Genomic DNA, 18,083 nt, shown 5'->3' with positions numbered 1-18,083 from the left:
GGGTTTGCGGTATTGCCACCCTTATTTCTGCACTGCCTTCAGAGCTGGGTGGCTGGAAAATGACGGATGTTGGCCAGGTGCCCAGCTCTGAAAGCAGTGTCGCACCAGCAGCAGCACAGGGGTAAGGGTGACAATACTACCATGTGTCTGGAGAGTGGCGGCTGCTGACTGAGGGCCGAGCTCTGCAGGCACCAGCGCAGAAGTAAAGGTGGCAACGCCATACCAGGCCAGCCTTACTTCTGCGCTGCTGCTGGCAGCTGCTCTGCCTTCTGAGCTGGGCTTCTGGCCGGCAGCCCCTTTCTCCAGCTCTGAAGGCAGAGCCATCACCAGCAGCAGTGCAGAAGTAAGGGTAGGAGTACCACAACCCACACTACAATAACCTTGTGATCCCCCGCACAACTCCCTTTTGTATCAGGATCCCTACAATTACAACACTGTGAAATTTCAGATTTAAATAGCTGAAATCATGAAATTTACTATTTTAAAAATCCTATGACTCTGAAATTGACCAAAATGGACTGTGAATTTGGTAGGGCCCTACTTATGGACAGTTTATTCTATTTATATCACTGTTGGCTTTTTTCCACTTTCCTCTGAAGGCCAGTGCCAGTCAGGACACTAGATTAGATAGACCATTGGTCTAAGCCAGTATGGCAATCCCTTTGTGGACCAATTTTCAGACCACTGATACTGTATCTGTGAATGACACTGGCACAGAACACTGAGAAGGGTGCCCTGATTCTTTTTTGCTCATGTCAAAGAATTTGGTGGTGAGGAGAGGATTTCTTTTTCAAAAGCTTTCAGACAGTGGACCAATTCAGCTTAGAATTTCAATAAAAAATCCTTTTATGTTTTCACAAGCTTTGATGTGAAAAACATTCAGCATCCCAAAATTTTATGGAAGGCCAAAACTGGAATGAAATGCAGAGGTTAAAATGGTCACAAAAATTCCTGAGGAAAAAAATAAACTTCCACTGTCATACATTCTACTGTTGATGATACTCAGTTAATCATCTGGGAAAGGGGAGACACTGAAGGAATAGCCAAACCTCTAAAGCACCCCATTCTAAATCAGCATAAGAGAGGTACTGCATATTTTGGAAGTGTCAGCCAAAATGAATGCTGCACCACTATGAGAAATTGTATTTTCACATATATAATTCATGCCATGATCCTTTATGTAGTTAGCTGTACCTGTCTTAATGTTATACAAAAACAATAACTAGATGCAGATAGACAGACAGCAAGCCTGTCAGCCTGATTGACAGATAAAGGGAAAGCCTTCTAAAAAGTTATCTAGATTAAAAAAGTTATATAATTCTACTCAATAAATAGGAATGAAATAAAACATAATTTCTCCAAACAATTAGACATACCACATATACACACCCACAGAATAAGAATACGAGAAGGAAGATGCACCATAAAAATGCAACAAGAATGCAGAGCCAGATGTGATCAAACAGCTCACAGTATAGATTCTGGGGCTTCTCCATGAATGTATGAAGAAAAAACTATCAATCATTGAACAATAGCCTGTGCAGAATGTTTAAAATCCAGGACGAGAAAGTTTCACCCACTTCTGGAGCATGTATTAAACTGAGAGCATCACCAGAGAAACATATAATTTACTACACATGGAACTGTAGTGCACTGAGATTAAGATCTGGGAGATTTGCCATGAAGGTGGCTAAAAATTTCAGCGATTATAGCTACCTGATGCAGATGCTAAAGACAAACATATACAGTATCTGAAAAACACTTAATTTAAAGCACCTTTTTTTGTTGCTGTGGAATAGTGATTAGCTAAGCATCTTTTACTAAATGCTGACTACTTTCTTGTTGGATTGATCCCCAAAGTTCTTGTGAAATTTGGGTAGTAAAGCACAACAGAGCTCCACAGGATTTGCAACAGTAGATCAGAGCATTAATTCATTATATCTGGTCTCCTGCTTCTGGCAATAGCAAATTCCTGATGCTTTAGAGGAAAGTGAACACAAAACAAAATGAAACACAAAACAAGCCAACAACCCAAGTCACCCAGCTAATTGTATAATGTTGTACATATTTATTTATTTAGATTTATAAATGATAAGAATCTGTCCAGTGTGCTGGGAGCTTTTGCATTAATTTAAAACTCACAATATTAGAATACAAATTCCATAATATAATCAAATGGACTCAAATAAAATGCCCCAAACACAACTAATTACCAGGCCAACAGAAAATCATCATGAATCATAAAATGCCCTCACAGTTAATACTAAGTCCCTAGATCCCTACCTTTTCCAAAAATGACTGGGGAAAAATGTTTTGGGGAACTATAGAGCAAATGAATGCTTTCTGGACCTCTCGTAAGTGATCAGTTTACATGCAGAAGCAAGACAAAAAGCACCAGTCTCATAAAAGAGTGTGCATATACATGCATACCAGATGGTGGTGAAATCCATGTGATAAATTGCAGAGCCATAATAAATTGTACTTATCATGACTCTTTGATGGTCCCACCTACTCACTGATGACTAATATATCTCCCACAGTATTCCCCATATTTCAAACCTTTCAGCAACTTCAGCTTCTTCAGCCGCATGGGTATCTCTCAGTTAATCAATTCCCTTTCATTGCAGGAGCTCAGGGACTGGTGCAGCTCAGTCCTTTTTATTCTCTTCATGTGGCACATAACAGACTAGTCTCATGTAGTCTGTAATACTTTGGTCTAATTTGGGATGTTGGGTTTAGTGTGTGGGCATTTGGTGGTGTTGGTGGCTTGTGATATACAGGAGGTCAGATTAGATGATCTGGTGATCCCTTCAGGCCTTAAACTCTATGATAGTTGTTGGTGAGACATTCTGCTAATCCAGGATTAGTAACAGAAAAAAACCAAACTGTCTTTCAAACCTGCATTACAATGTGACTGCAGAGCATGGAAAGGAAATATTTTCATTCTGGGGATTTCACATTTTCTATGCCCTCATAATGACCACTGTTGACTGTCTGTCAAGTTAAATATTTTTACGTGTTTTGGAATATTTAATCCATAGTAATAGAAGCAAACATCTGTCACTTACATTCTTGAATCATCCCACAGCACACAATAGGGATTCAATGTGCCCTAAAAACAAACAAACAATACCATTAGTTACTGGTGTACATAACCAATAAAGTGCTCAGTCCCGCAGTCCAGGTTCAAGGCCTGATCCTAAAAGATCACCCTCAGTTTGAAGGGGTTTGAAATCAATGTGAGTCAAAAACAAATCGAAGTCAGTGGGAGTTGAGGGCACTTAGTAGAGCGCACTCGGCACCTTGCAATATTGAACCTATCATCCCTACTCAGGAAATAGTCCTGTAGATGTTTCCATGAAGCCACTTGGAATTTTGACTAGGAAAGAACTGTGGTATTGGGTCCAAATGTGCCAGTAACCTAAACATGGAGCCTGCCCAGTTCATATTCTTTAAGTAATTTCAATTTTTTCCCCTGTATTCCACTCTGAAAAGAACAAATAAAAGACTCTCAAAATGCTGCCCAATCAGGTTAACCAATGAATCAGTTATTCTCAATAGGCAGAATTTTAGGTCTTGTCTGCACCCAAAGAAGGTACTAATTTACCAAAATCAGCGGAGCAACTTATGTAAGCTTGCTCACTTAGTAAGGGGGGCTTTAAACTAGGTTTGCTAGGGGATGGTGACTTAAGCCCAGAGATAGGGGAACTGGGATACCGGGAGGAAACACAAGGAGGAGGGTGCAACAGGGGAGGCCTCCTGATGCATACTGAGAAAGTAGGGCAATTGGCTAGTAGGTGCCTGTACACGAACACAAGAAGCCTGGGAAACAAGCAGGAATAATTGGAAGTCCTGGCACAGTCAAGGAACTATGATGTGATTGGAATAACAGAGACTTGGTGGGGTAACTCACATGACTGGAGCACTGTCATTGATGGGTATAAACTGTTCAGGAAGGACAGCCAGGGGAGAAAAGGCGGAGGAGTTGCACTGTATGTAAGAGAGGCAACAAAAATGATTAGGGAGCTGGGGCACATGACTTATAAGGAGAGGCAGAGGGAACTGCAGAAGTGTGAGGGGGGAATTTGATAGCAGCCTTCAGCTACCTGAACGGGGGTTCCAAGGAGGATGGAGCTTTGCTGTTCTCAGTGGTGGCAGATGACAGAACAAGGAGTAATGGTCTCAAGTTACAGTGGGGGGAGGTCTAGATTGGATATTAGGAAACACTATTTCACTAGGAGGGTGGTGAAGCACTGGAATGGGTTACGTAGGGAGGTGGTGGAATCTTCATCCTTAGAGGTTTTTAAGGCCTGGTTTGACAAAGCCCTGGCTGGTATGATTTAGTTGGGATTGGTCCTGCTTTGAGCAGGGGGTTGAACTAGATGACCTCCTGAGGTCTCTTCCAACTCTAATCTTCTATGATTCTATGATTCTCTGTAGTTAAGTTGGTGCATCTCCTTTTTGTAGACACTCCTAATTCTATTTCAGAATATCCACACTCGGGGGTTGAGCTGATTTAACTACATCAGTTTCTAAACTGATTTCATTAAATCAGAACCATTGTTGTGTGTCTTAACTGTGCCTATATTGAGACTCCCTATTTCTGATGCCAGTTCTTGGACCTGCACACTTTAAAGTAGGCCAGTTGACCATTGATCCCAACAGGCCATCCACCGGTGGAGAATAGCTGGGGCACAGTAACACTTTGGCCACATTCCCATCCTGCCCCTTACAAGGGCCCAATGCAAAGGCTGGGGGGGGGAGAAGTTCACTTTAGAAACTGGCTAAACTGGTAGATTATTTAATGAAGGGAGAAAATTAATGGCCTCTGGATCTTTTGTGCCATTAATGGTAAAAAGGCTAAATCATAGCAAATATTCTACTTTTTCATGCTCAGTATGAGCCCATCGACATTGACATTGACATCAGCGGGAGCCTGGGCCCTAAATCTCAGTTTCTTACACATATTAAAGTGGGGTAATATTTCAGAGAATTGAAGGCTCTTTATTATTGCTCTTATTTTCTTCTGTCCATTATGAAGTGAAGTGACTAAAATTCAAAGTTTGGGCCCAATCCAACAAATCTTTTTTCAGGCTAAGTGTACATTAACTTTAATGAACATTTTGATTGAGTAAAGACTGCAAGACTGTTGTAAAGATTGGGTATGCATGAAGCCACAGCTACAGTAGATGTATAATACAGAATAACAAACAAAACTGCAGATATCTAAAGGAACAGATGTCAAGGTTCAGTTTACTTGCACAAGACATATTTTGTCATGATGTTCATATAATGTTCTCCTAGAAGTCATATATAGCACTTTTAGCACAGATATTTTAAAGTTAGGAATCAATAAAAACAGACACTGGGCACAAGAGCGCAACTCCTCCAACAAAAGATTGGTGGAAAACAAAAACAACGGCAAGCATGAGGAATAGTTTAAAATGATCAAGTTATTTTCATTTTTATATACTAATCTTAGGATAGTACTGAAAAAGTCAATTGTACAGGTTGCCAGTGGGCAATATTTTTTCAGAAACACTTTTACACACACATCATTTTATTGCACAGCTGTTTCAAACTGTAGAAACTATTTATTAATATTAATGAAAGAAAATATCCACCCATTTGTTAGAATTCTTCTACCACCCTTTTTCAAGAGAGGCAAAGCTCTCTCTTCCAGACTATAGTAACAAAGATATTTAATGAAGCTCTGATCTTGTAGTTCACTAGTTTGGTGACTGTAGTAAAGGTTCTGAGTTTGGTATAATTATTTTAAAACACACGTAGAAATTTAAATTCACATTGCACCTTACAAACACAGATAAGTGACTTCATAATCTAAAATAAAAGACTAAAAACACATGACAAGACGCCGGATAACAGGCACATACAGATCCAGTGTGTGCATCTTGCACCATTGGCCCAAAGCATTCTGAAGAATCAATAGAAGAGGTTGTGGAAGAATCATAACTGGCAATAACAGGAAAGTTAGAAAAAACAGAGGATTCGGCAGCTTGAAAGTGTCTTGAGACTTGAAGTAATCTGCCTATATTCATTCTTATGCAGTCATAATCATACGTAAAAGCTATGCCTCAAACCGATGCCAGTATACATTCAGGTAGCTGTGATTTTTTTCTTGGTGATGCACAGCCTACACCATCTCTTTCCACACTGCAAGGAGAGAGGACTTGAAAATGCTTTGAGAAAAAGGTGACTGCTCAGACTTAACTAAAAGAATGATTTTAAAGAAGAAAATTTCAAGCAATGGCCAGTCACCAAGGCAAATAGAGGACTCTGTGGGAAGGTTTAAGGAAGTGATAAATCCATGTAGTTTTCACAAATCTGTGGGCCTTTTGGAGCTCATTCACATGGAGAGGGGAGTATGTTGAGTCACCATAAAAATGAATAAGAGATGAAGCTGTAACACTGAGAGCAGCATAAATGTCACCCACATTCCTCCAAAAATCCTTGACACATTGGGAATAGAAATACGTAGGTGTGGCACATAAAACTTTCAGTATTCAAGACATGGTGCACAATTGTGCATGCTATGTAGGCCCACAATAATTGGAAGTCAAAGTTTCAGTGGAAGTAATCATAACCAGAAGCTTTAACTCCCATAATATTACTAGATTGCCACTGCATTGTCCATTGATATAAGAACAGAGGTTTTGCAAAATTAGGAGATGATATTTCACATTCTTTCTGGAACAAAGTCCATGATGTTGGTGCCTTTTCCAGCATAACTAGTAGAAAAATGTTACAATCGTGATCATACTGCTCATGTAATCCACCTGTGATCATACTGGATGGCATTAAATACCATGTACGGTGAGCAACACACTGCAAGCTACATTAGCATGTTACAGAGTACCATGGTCAGCGCTATATTTAAAATCATCTACAAGTTCAAATACAGTGCTGTATTCCAAATAGCCTACCCATCAGTGGGGTGTGTGTATATATATATATACACACACACACACACACCCCACTGATGGGTAGGATATTTGGGTATACCACTGACGGGTAGGATATATATATGTAAAATAATTCAATTTTATGAATAAATACCAAATTTGAGTGTAAAATGCAATTATAATAATGTATTCATTTTGAGCACATGAACACCTATTATGGATAGTTAGAATGGAATTTATTAATTCATATTTCATTGTTTGAAAATAAAGCCCTGAAGTATTCCAGCTGTGAACAACAGGAGTTTTCACATGCGCATATGTCTTTTTCACAATTATTATGCATGTTTGTGCAAGGAGCCCCTCTACATCTCAGATGTACACATAATATAATTTAGTTTAATCAATCAGTGGACAAATAATTAACAAAAATAAAAATTAAAAAATGTAACTATACTCCCACAGATACATGAGCACATTTTAGAAGTCATCAGATAATCATTAATCCATTCAACAACAGACTTTTTTGATTCGTATAGTATAGGTAATATTAAAAGAGGCAAAGTTTGAAAAGAGCAACAACACAAAGAAAACTTCTAGAAAAGATTAATTGGAATAAAATGTCTGTATTTTAATTCCTATTTAATATTTAATTTAATTAATTTAATAATTAGCCCACTTAATTGACATCATGATTAAACTCTGAGCCATTAATGTATAACAATCAAAGTCTAGAGATGAAGTAAAACCATTTTCACCTTAATTACTGTGTATGATGTACAAAGTTCAAAGACAGATTACAGTATATTAAGACATAATTAGAGAAAATTAGATTCTAATTTTCAACTGAGGTAAATTCTAATAAAGAAAATGAAGATCAAAAGGCAAAAGACACAAATCAGAGAATGTGCCACAGCATCTCCAACTGCTCTTCTTTATATAAAATCTCATCTGGGAAACTATCATGAACAGAAAACCACTAAACATTAAAGCCATTAAAAACTGTAAAACCAGTTTCTGTTCCCAGTTTTTAGGCCAGGATCCTGCAATTGGATCGGCACAGGATAACTCCCGTATTCATGTGGTGTAACAGTGACCTCAGTGAGATTCCACGTTGGGGCAGTGGTCTGGCTGTATAATTTGGAGAAAACTTTCAGATATTTGGAGTAAAATATTATTGAGCTGAAACTGAGCCAGAAGAAAACAGTGCCAGGTCCATAATGTTATTGACAAGGTTACTATCCTCTTGCCTTGTCAGCACTTCCTAGTCCTGCGCTAATACAGTACTCATTAATGTCCTGTTACAGAAAGGTAGACAATGCCAGATCACAATCGATGTCCTGCATCTTCCATTGCCAGAATGAACCTTTCTAAAGAACTGGAAAATGGGCAAGTGCTGGGTGTGTACATTTTAAAAAAGAACAATAAAACAAACAAGCTGAAGAAACAGGTCCCTCTTTAATGTCTTTTCTAGAAATCAACTTGTGAAGACATTCATTTAACCTTCCTTTTGCCTTGTTTATGTCATGCCATTTTACTTGCTTATTTTGGATTTATTAGTTGATTTCAACACTGATACAGAGTTTATTGATATTACCTTGATTGTTCCTTACCTCTTGTCTTACAGCTATGAACAAATTCATTACAATCTTCTCTTTTCTTTCCCTTGTCTACCTGGGCTATAGCCCTGTGACTAACCATTCATGTTTCCACATCTGAAATGATCCTTTCACATCCCTTTGTTATGAGCTGTAAAAATAACTCCACAACTAATAAATAGTAAAATAATATAAATAAAAATCAAAGATCTAGAAGTATCTTGAGCTCATCTGAAGATCTCTGTGATCTGACTTACCTAAATACAGCAAGGGAAATATTTTCCACAAGCTGTCTGGCTTTTCTGATAAATAGACATGAAGTACTAAGATCAAGCTTCCATGTTCATTTGTGGCCCATGGCTCAAAGTAGTCTGACTGAATACAGCCCATTATGTTTTTTAGTGAAATTTCTGTTCCTCACAGTGCTAGAGATTGAAGTTTCTGTTAATCCATAGACAAGGTACCACATTGGCTGCAACAGTGTAAAAGCTTCCCCACACTGCCACATCAATGTGTGTCAACCCTTACTTTAAAATACTACCTCTAGGATTCAGAGGGTAGCTCAGATTCCTTGCTTGTTCCATCTTTTCCTGTCTGCTAAACTTGACCATGAGGATCAGTTGTGATGTTCTTTGTAATACCTGATCACCAGGAACTGGATGAGACCATAAAACTCATTTCATACCAACTACTGAATAATCAGCGGATGGTAATAATATTCTGTCCCTTCCAGCCTGGGCTGGATGTAAACCAAAAACTTAGAGCTGAATGGGCCAGATTGCCACATAAATTCCGAGAGCCATCCAGTTTCCTACAGTCTTTGGGTCAAATCCACAAGAGGCTGAGTGCAACTCCTTTAATGTCAGTGAAATTGCATTTGAATAGGCCAATAGAGAACTTGTCCCATAAAATTTAACAAAATGCTATTAACTTTGAAGTATTTTATGTTAATACAATAACTTTATTTTATATGACTTTCTTAAATGTCTCTTTCCTCCTTGACTCAATATAACTTCTAACTCTTCATTACCAATGTAAAAAGTCAGGCAGAAATTCTGCACATTATGATGTCTCAGACATCACTAGCAATATCGATAGGCCTTGTTCTTACCTGGATGTCTTATTTCACACAACTTTCCTGTAAAAGTTTTCTTTGATATCAAGAGGTAGCTGAAAGCAGCAGGAAGAAATTGTTTGAAATTTCTGTGCAACTTTAGCCACCCTTTAATGTGGAATTAAATTTAGAGGCTTTTTTTGGCTTTAAACTCTTTAAATTAAAATTACAGGACATGAAAATAGCAGAAAAAACAAGATCTTGTGAATTTGTAGAACTTGCAAACTGGAGTGAGGCTGCATTTTCATATTCTGATAGTGTAGTCAAATATGAATCGTCCTTTCATGTATCACATAATGGCAAAGAAAAAACTAAGAAAAGGCCTGAAGCTTGTGTTGCACTATGGACCTCATCTGGTAACAAAAGGGAAACCAATGGACAAATACTACATTTGCCATTGTATCTATCAAAGCAGTTAATGTAGAGTTCCCTATGAAAATTGCTGTATAAATGAAAACCATAAGAATGACAGAAACAAAGGGTCACACAGTTCTGTACGCATGCAACATGAAAACAGTCTATTCAGAGTATGCTGTGTATCTCTGTGCTTTGCTTTTATCAGGCAAATTAGTCCTTTTTTTTTTTAAAAGAAGAATACAACTAGAAATAAAGATTCTCTGCAGCAATACTTACATTAGCCAGATGTGCTAACTCTATCTCTAGAAATGAATCCGCTGTTTTAGGTTCAGGCCTTATAGTGACGACAATGATTTTGGAATTAACAACAGTAAAATTTCTGAAAAATAATGATTAGAAACAAAAAAATCAGTTAATATTAACAGTCACCTCTAACATTAACAAATTAAAAGAAAGATCCTCTGGATATTTCCAGGTGGCTTCTATACCTCAGAATTATGCTAGAAAATAAGTTTGTTTTTGACCGGTAAGTATAATCACTTGTGTTACTAGACGTTCCCAGACACTGTAAAGATTAGAGAGCAACAACGCCAACAGAAGCATCATTCCTTAAGTCTGATTCACTGATTAGAAAGAAGAAAAGGAGTACTTGTGGCACCTTAGAGACTAACAAATTTATTTGAACATAAGCTTTCATGAGCTACAGCTCACTTCACTGGATGCATTCAGTGGAAAATACAGTGGGGAGATTTATATATACAGAGAACATGAAACAATGGGTGTTACCATACACACTGTAACAAGAGTGATCACTTATGGTGAGCTATTACCAGCAGGAGAAAGACAGACTGACAAACAAACCTTCAGATAATCTTTAAATGCATATCATTCATTTGTCTCAACATGGATCTACTGGTCCTCTTTTACAGGAGACAGAACATCTTTCTTTCAGAGTGCTGCCTTTGCCTTTTCCCCCCAACTGCTAACTTTAACAATGAGCACACCACACAGGAAAATGTGTCCCACTTTAAGGGGTCAGAGTGACTTTTATAGCAGCTGCAGAGCAGGTCAGCATCCATCCCTCCTCCGAGTGAACAGAAAAGAGAGAGTACTATATAGGTCCCTGCCAGGCAGACAAAGTCCTCTTTTTTTTTCCCCTGGACCAGGTGGAGCAGCACCCCCACTCTCTCCCATGGACGTGGTGAAATAGCAGATTGTCAGGATCTGCTGTGAGCATTTGCACTTGTCGCTCCTTTCTTGCGGGGCTGGGAAGGAATTCTCCCCTCACCGCCAGATTGGCAAAGGCAAAGTGAAGGGTTTTTTTGCCTTCCCCACTGTGGTTTTGGGAGGGCTCAGTTGGGGCAATCATGGAATGGGCATTAGGCTATGATGTTGCAACTCATTATGTAAACATGGGGTGGATGTCCAGTGCAGGTACTCCATTGCGAAAAGATACAGTGGCCAGATAAAATGGATTGGCAAAGGATTTAAAGGAGGTATTCATTGAGAGAGGGAAAATCGGGGGGTAAGGGGAGGGGGTTTGAGGCTCCTATGACTGGTAATGGCAGGAGGCCCTCCCCTCCCTCCAGCCCTCAGTCAAGGGGGGGATGGTGAGGTCCCAGCAGTGGTTTGGCTGGTGTCCAAGATTGCTAAGGGGGAGGGCTGACGGAAGCCCCCTGGTATATGAAAATGATTATGGCATTTCCTGCACTGTACACTTTTAGCTACTGGATACTCCCAGAGAGTTAAGAATAAAGTTGAGGCCTAATTAAACCACCTCCAGTGCCTCCTGTCCTTCTTCTGGCGTAGCCAGACAACGTGAAGATAGATGAGTGCTTTGGGAGAGTCTGCTGGGCTGATTATTCTATATCTAAGCAGAGAAAGGCTGACTCTAATGATTGAAAATCATTTGAAGATACGTATAAGCAACTGCATTATCCAAACACATTTAAATATCCATATTGGTGCTTTCAGGGCTGGATCCAAAGCCTGCTGAAGTTAATGGGAGTCTTTTCATTGACTTTGGATCAGGCCCTTACAGATCTCCTTTTAAAATAGATCTTTGTTAACGTGTGTTCACTTTAGAAAATATTTAGCTGTTAGCTTTCTGTAGCTCCTACCATATCCTCATCTACCTTTATGTAGAGTATCTATATGTGTATTTTATTGTCACCTCCATATGACGGAACCCAGTACTTATCAGGTGATGTCTGTGCTAGCAGTGGCAGATTAGCCACTGGGCCAATGGGGACTGTCCCCAGGGGCTCCGGCCAATTGGGGACACCCAGAAAAATGGGTGCCCCAGTGCCCTGAGCCTGCTGCCCGTCAGGGGTCAGGGGAGCAGGGTGGGGCGAGCTCCCGCGCCCCAACCCATTTCCCTGGCAGAAGCACTGGGGGAGGGGTCAGTGGGGACTTCAGGTGAAACGGGTGGGGAGGGGCCCCTCTGGCTCTGGCCCACAGCCCCACAAACATCTAATCTACCTCTGCATGCTAGGATAAACAGATGTTTACATGATGTATATAATCCAAGCTACTTATGATCCCTCAGGCTCAGAGCGAGCCTTCAGCTACCAGACAGAAATATTGCTTGTGACTATCACATCCTTGCTTGCATGCCTTCAGTGATCTTTTCTCCCATCCCCACTCACTATAAAAATAATCACAGCTGTTCACAGGAGCACATATTAATAGGGCAGACTTTACCATTTATTACAGAAAAGTCTAGTCCATCTAGATTTTGTTACAATAACATGACATCACAAATCTTCCATGTTTTTTATTTTCCCTAAGGGAACAGTGCTTGAGAGAGGATTCCATTTTGCTGGAGCACTGAGATATGAAATGCCATTGCCACAATATTAGAAACATAGCTCAACTGACAGCACAAGGAATCAAACCATTCTTTCTGAAGCAGGGCATGAATTCTACAGTCTAGTTTACTTGGCCATGTCATACAACAAGAATTCAAATACTTAAATAGGTTATAGTGCTCATATAAAAGAATGAAACACTTTGTTTTTTAGTTAACCTCCTATTTTAAATTCTGGTAACACTCTGAACTAAAGCTCTTCCGTATTCCTTTTGAGAGTAACATACTACTGCAGCAGACTAATACATAACAGTAATAAACAAATTTTCAATGTAATATGCAGAGCTACAGCTGTGAAACAACTATTAACATTAACGTTAATATTATGCCTAGTTCCCCATGCATTGCACAGAAAATTGACCCATAAATACTTGAACAGTATGGCATAATTTGAAAGAAAGCAAAACCAAACAAAATTACAATACACGTTGACTTTCTCTTACAGATCACACAGGATACAAAGTTGGCTTATTAGTCTTTAAGATAAGTCTTTTGTTCAGTTTACATAAGTGAATGATTGACACTGTGAATCATGTCAGACTTTGTGATTGACCAACATTTTTTGTCTGTACCCAATTTGGGGCTCTTAACCTGAGGGATTTAGATTTTACATCAATGTACTTAAAGTATGAAACCTATCCCTGCTGAGTCTCTGTTTCTAAATAGAGACGAACATTAGAGTTGTTCTCTAAAAGTTTTTGTTTAATGAACCCGTACTTATTGTTTATGATTTTGTGAAGTGCCTCAGACACTTCTGCCATGAAAGGTATGTTAAACAGGAATCAAGTCCACACCGAATGCAAAGACAGAGTTAATGATGCATTGATAAGTACAAAGCATGCTATGTATTGCTATTTTCAAGAAATTCCAAAGCTGTCTTGTTGTAGGGAAATACATTGACAAGTGACAAAGGTCCACATGACAGGGGTCAAATTCTGAAATTATTTACTCAGACAAATTTTTATTAATTCCAGTGAGAACTCTGGCTGAGTAAAGGCTTCAAAATTCAGGCCAATGAGTGTTTTGGCTGAGTGAGGACTAAGTAAGGGCTTCAGGATTTTGCTCTATACAATTAGTTTCAGATCTGAGAATAGTTATGTATTTAGAAATAGTATTTCTAAAATAACAGTTATGTTATCAAATCCTTTATTTTATAGGTTTCAGAGTAGCAGCTGTGTTAGTCTGTATTCGCAAAAAGAAAAGGAGTACTTGTGGCATCTTAGAGATTAACAAATTTATTTGACCATAAGCTTTCGTGAGCTACAGCTCACTTCATCGGATGCATTCAGTGGAAAATACAGTGGGGAGATTTATATACATAGAGAACATGAAACAATGGGTGTTACCATACACACTGTAATGAGAGTGACCACTTAAGGTGAGCTATTACCAGCAGGAGAGTGGGGGGGGGGAAACCTTTTGTAGTGATAATCAAGGTGGGCCATTTCCAGCAGTTGACAAGAACATCTGAGGAACAGTGGGGGGTGGGGGCACAATAAATAAGGGGAAATAGTTTTACTTTGTGTAATGACCCATCCACTCCCAGTCTCTATTCAAGCCTAAGTTAATTGTATCCAGTTTGCAAATTAATTCCGATTGAGCAGTCTCTCATTGGAGTTTGTTTTTGAAGTTTTTTTGTTGAAGAATTGCAACTTTTAGGTCTGTAATCGAGTGACCGAAGAGATTGAAGTGTTCTCCAACTGGTTTTTGAATGTTATAATTCTTGACATCTGATTTGTGTCCATTTATTCTTTTATGGAGAGACTGTCCAGTTTCACCAATGTACATAGGAGAGGGGCATTGCTGGCACTTGATGGCATCTATCACATTGGTATATGTGCAGGTGAATGAGCCTCTGATAGTGTGGCTGATGTGATTAGGCCCTATGATGGTGTCCCCTGAATAGATATGTGGACACAGTTGGCAACGGGCTTTGTTGCAAGGATAGGTTCCTGAGTTAGTGGTTCTGTTGTGTGGTGTGTGGTTGCTGGTGAGTATTTGCTTCAGGTTGGGGGGCTGTCTGTAAGCAAGGATTGGCCTGTCTCCCAAGATCTGTGAGAGTGATGGGTCGTCCTTCAGGATAGGTTGTAGATCCTTGATGATGCCATCCACAGCCTCAGAAAGAACTCTGACATCATAATCAAAAAGGCTGACAAAAGGGGTTCTGTCATCATCATGAATAGGTCGGAATATGAACAAGAGACTGCTCGGCAGCTCTCCAGCACCACTTTCTACAAGCCATTACCCTCTGATCCCACTGAGGGTTACCAAAAGAAACTACACCATTTGCTCAAGAAAATCCCTGAAAAAGCACAAGCACAAATTCGCACAGACACACCCCTGGAACCCCGACCTGAGGTATTCTATCTGCTACCCAAGATCCATAAACCTGGAAATCCTAGACACCCCATCATCTCAGGCATTGGCACCCTGACAGCAGGATTGTCTGGCTATGTAGATTCCCTCCTCAGGCCCTATGCTACCAGCAATCCCAGCTATCTTCGAGACACCACTGACTTCCTGAGGAAACTAGAATCCATCGGTGATCTTCCTGAAAACACCATCCTAGCCACTATGGATGTAGAAGCCCTCTACACCAACATTCCACACAAAGATGGACTACAAGCCGTCAGGAACACTATCCCCGATAATGTCACGGCTAACCTGGTGGCTGAACTTTGTGACTTTGTCCTCACCCATAGCTATTTCACATTTGGGGACAACATATACCATCATATCGGTGGCACTTCTGTGGGTACCCGCATGGCCCCACAGTATGCCAACATTTTTATGGCTGATTTAGAACAACGCTTCCTTAGCTCTCGTCCCCTAATGCCCCTACTCTACTTGTGCTACATTGATGACATCTCCATCATCTGGACCCATGGAAAAGAAGCCCTTGAGGAATTCCACCATGATTTCAACAATTTCCATCCCACCATCAACCTCAGCCTGGACCAGTCCACACAAGAGATCCACTTCCTGGACGCTACAGTGCTAATAAGCAATGGTCACATAAACACCACCCTATACCGGAAAGCTACAGACTGCTATTCCTACCTACAAGCCTCCAGCTTTCATCCAGACCATACCACACAATCCAATGTCTACAGCCAAGCTCTGCGATACAACCGCATTTGCTCCAACCCCTCAGACAGAGACAAACACCTCCAAGATCTCTATCAAGCACTCTTACAACTACAATACCCACCTGCTGAAGTGAAGAAACAGATTGACAGAGCCAGAAGAGTACCCAGAAGTCACCTACCACAGGACAGGCCCAACAAACAAAATAACAGAACGCCACTAGCCATCACCTTCAGCCCCCAACTAAAACCTCTCCAGCGCATCATCAAGGATCTACAACCTATCCTGAAGAATGACCCATCACTCTCACAGATCTTGGGAGACAGGCCAGTCCTTGCTTACAGACAGCCCCCCCAACCTGAAACAAATACTCATCAGCAACCACACAACAGAACCACTAACTCAGGAACCTATCCTTGCAACAAAGCCTGTTGCCAACTGTGTCCACATATCTATTCAGGGGACACCATCATAGGGCCTAATCACATCAGCTATACTACCAGAGGCTCGTTCACCTGCACATCTACCAATGTGATATATGCCATCATGTGCCAGCAATGCCCCTCTGCCATGTACATTGGTCAAACTGGGCAGTCTCTCCATAAAAGAATAAATGGACACAAATCAGATGTCAAGAATTATAACATTCAAAAACCAGTTGGAGACCACTTCAGTCTCTTTGGTCACTCGATTACAGACCTAAAAGTTGCAATTCTTCAACAAGTTTCAGAGTAACAGCCGTGTTAGTCTGTATTCGCAAAAAGAAAAGGAGTACTTGTGGCACCTTAGAGACTAACCAATTTATTTGAGCATGAGCTTTCGTGAGCTACAGCTCACTTCATCAGATGCATACCGTGGAAACTGCAGCAGACTTTATATATACACAGAGAATATGAAACAATACCTCCTCCAGCTCACTTCATCAGATGCATACCGTGGAAACTGCAGCAGACTTTATATATACACAGAGAATATGAAACAATACCTCCTCCCACCCCACTTGTCCTGCAGTGGGGTGGGAGGAGGTATTGTTTCATATTCTCTGTGTATATATAAAGTCTGCTGCAGTTTCCACGGTATGCATCTGATGAAGTGAGCTGTAGCTCACGAAAGCTCATGCTCAAATAAATTGGTTAGTCTCTAAGGTGCCACAAGTACTCCTTTTCTTTTTGCGAATTCTTCAACAAAAAAACTTCAAAAATAGACTCCAACAAGAGACGGCTGAATTGGAATTAATTTGCAAACTGGATACAATTAACTTAGGCTTGAATAGAGACTGGGAGTGGATGGGTCATTACACAAAGTAAAACTATTTCCCCTTGTTTATTGTCCCCCTCCACCCCCCACTGTTCCTCAGATGTTCTTGTCAACTGCTGGAAATGGCCCACCTTGATTATCACTACAAAAGGCCCCCCCCACTCTCCTGGAGCTGGTAATAGCTCACCTTAAGTGATCACTCTCGTTACAGTGTGTATGGTAGCACTCATTGTTTCATGTTCTCTGTGTATATAAATCTCCCCACTATATTTTCCACTGAATGCATCCAATGAAGTGAGCTGTAGCTCACAAAAGCTTATGTTCAAATAAATTTGTTAGTATCTAAGGTGCCACAAGTACACCTTTTCTTTTTATTCTATAGGTAAATTGGATTTGATAAATAAAGAAAAAAATTATATCCAAATATACCTATCTCTTCCATTAAAGTAGATATAGAGATTTCATGGTGATGTGAGGTCAAATGCAGTGGATGGGGGTTAGAATGAGTTTAGATTAGCCACATTAATCAGGAGAGATGGAGCTTTGAGTAAGATATGTGGCGATCTCAGGTAAATGCAAATAAAGTCATTGTATCATATCAAACCATCAGGTATTGTGTAAATGTCATATATGTTACAGGAAAAAATAATTAGAAAAGTCATAGGGCTCCGTCTTGCAATACAGTGAGTGTTCTGTCCCCAGCTCAACAAAGAACGTGAGCAGACCTGTTGAAGTTGATCAGCCTTTTCTGGATTGGGGCCAGAGTTGTAAGCTCCTGAGGAGGAGAGCTTAGAAGAATGGGTGATATGTGGGAGAGCACATTTCAATCTGGTAACAACAATATGAGGATGTGCATGTAAACTGAGTGGAGAAAAAAAGCT

General features: G+C 40.0%; 1 protein-coding gene across 1 annotated transcript in view; it reads right to left on the bottom strand.

Moving 5' to 3' along the window:
* ADGRB3 (adhesion G protein-coupled receptor B3) overlaps positions 1 to 18,083 on the bottom strand; it is a 616,281-nt gene that overhangs the window by 225,516 nt on the left and 372,682 nt on the right. Inside the window, exons 14-15 of the mRNA XM_077811605.1 lie at positions 10,266 to 10,368; positions 3,069 to 3,112 (exon numbers count right to left, since the gene is read on the bottom strand). Of these exons, the coding sequence (XP_077667731.1) occupies positions 3,069 to 3,112; positions 10,266 to 10,368 (147 nt within the window). The remainder of the gene's footprint in view (positions 1 to 3,068; positions 3,113 to 10,265; positions 10,369 to 18,083) is intronic.

The sequence above is a fragment of the Eretmochelys imbricata genome, chromosome 3, assembly GCF_965152235.1.
Source record: "Eretmochelys imbricata isolate rEreImb1 chromosome 3, rEreImb1.hap1, whole genome shotgun sequence".
Lineage (NCBI taxonomy): Eukaryota > Metazoa > Chordata > Testudines > Cheloniidae > Eretmochelys > Eretmochelys imbricata.
This window is presented reverse-complemented; position numbering and strand designations above follow the sequence as displayed.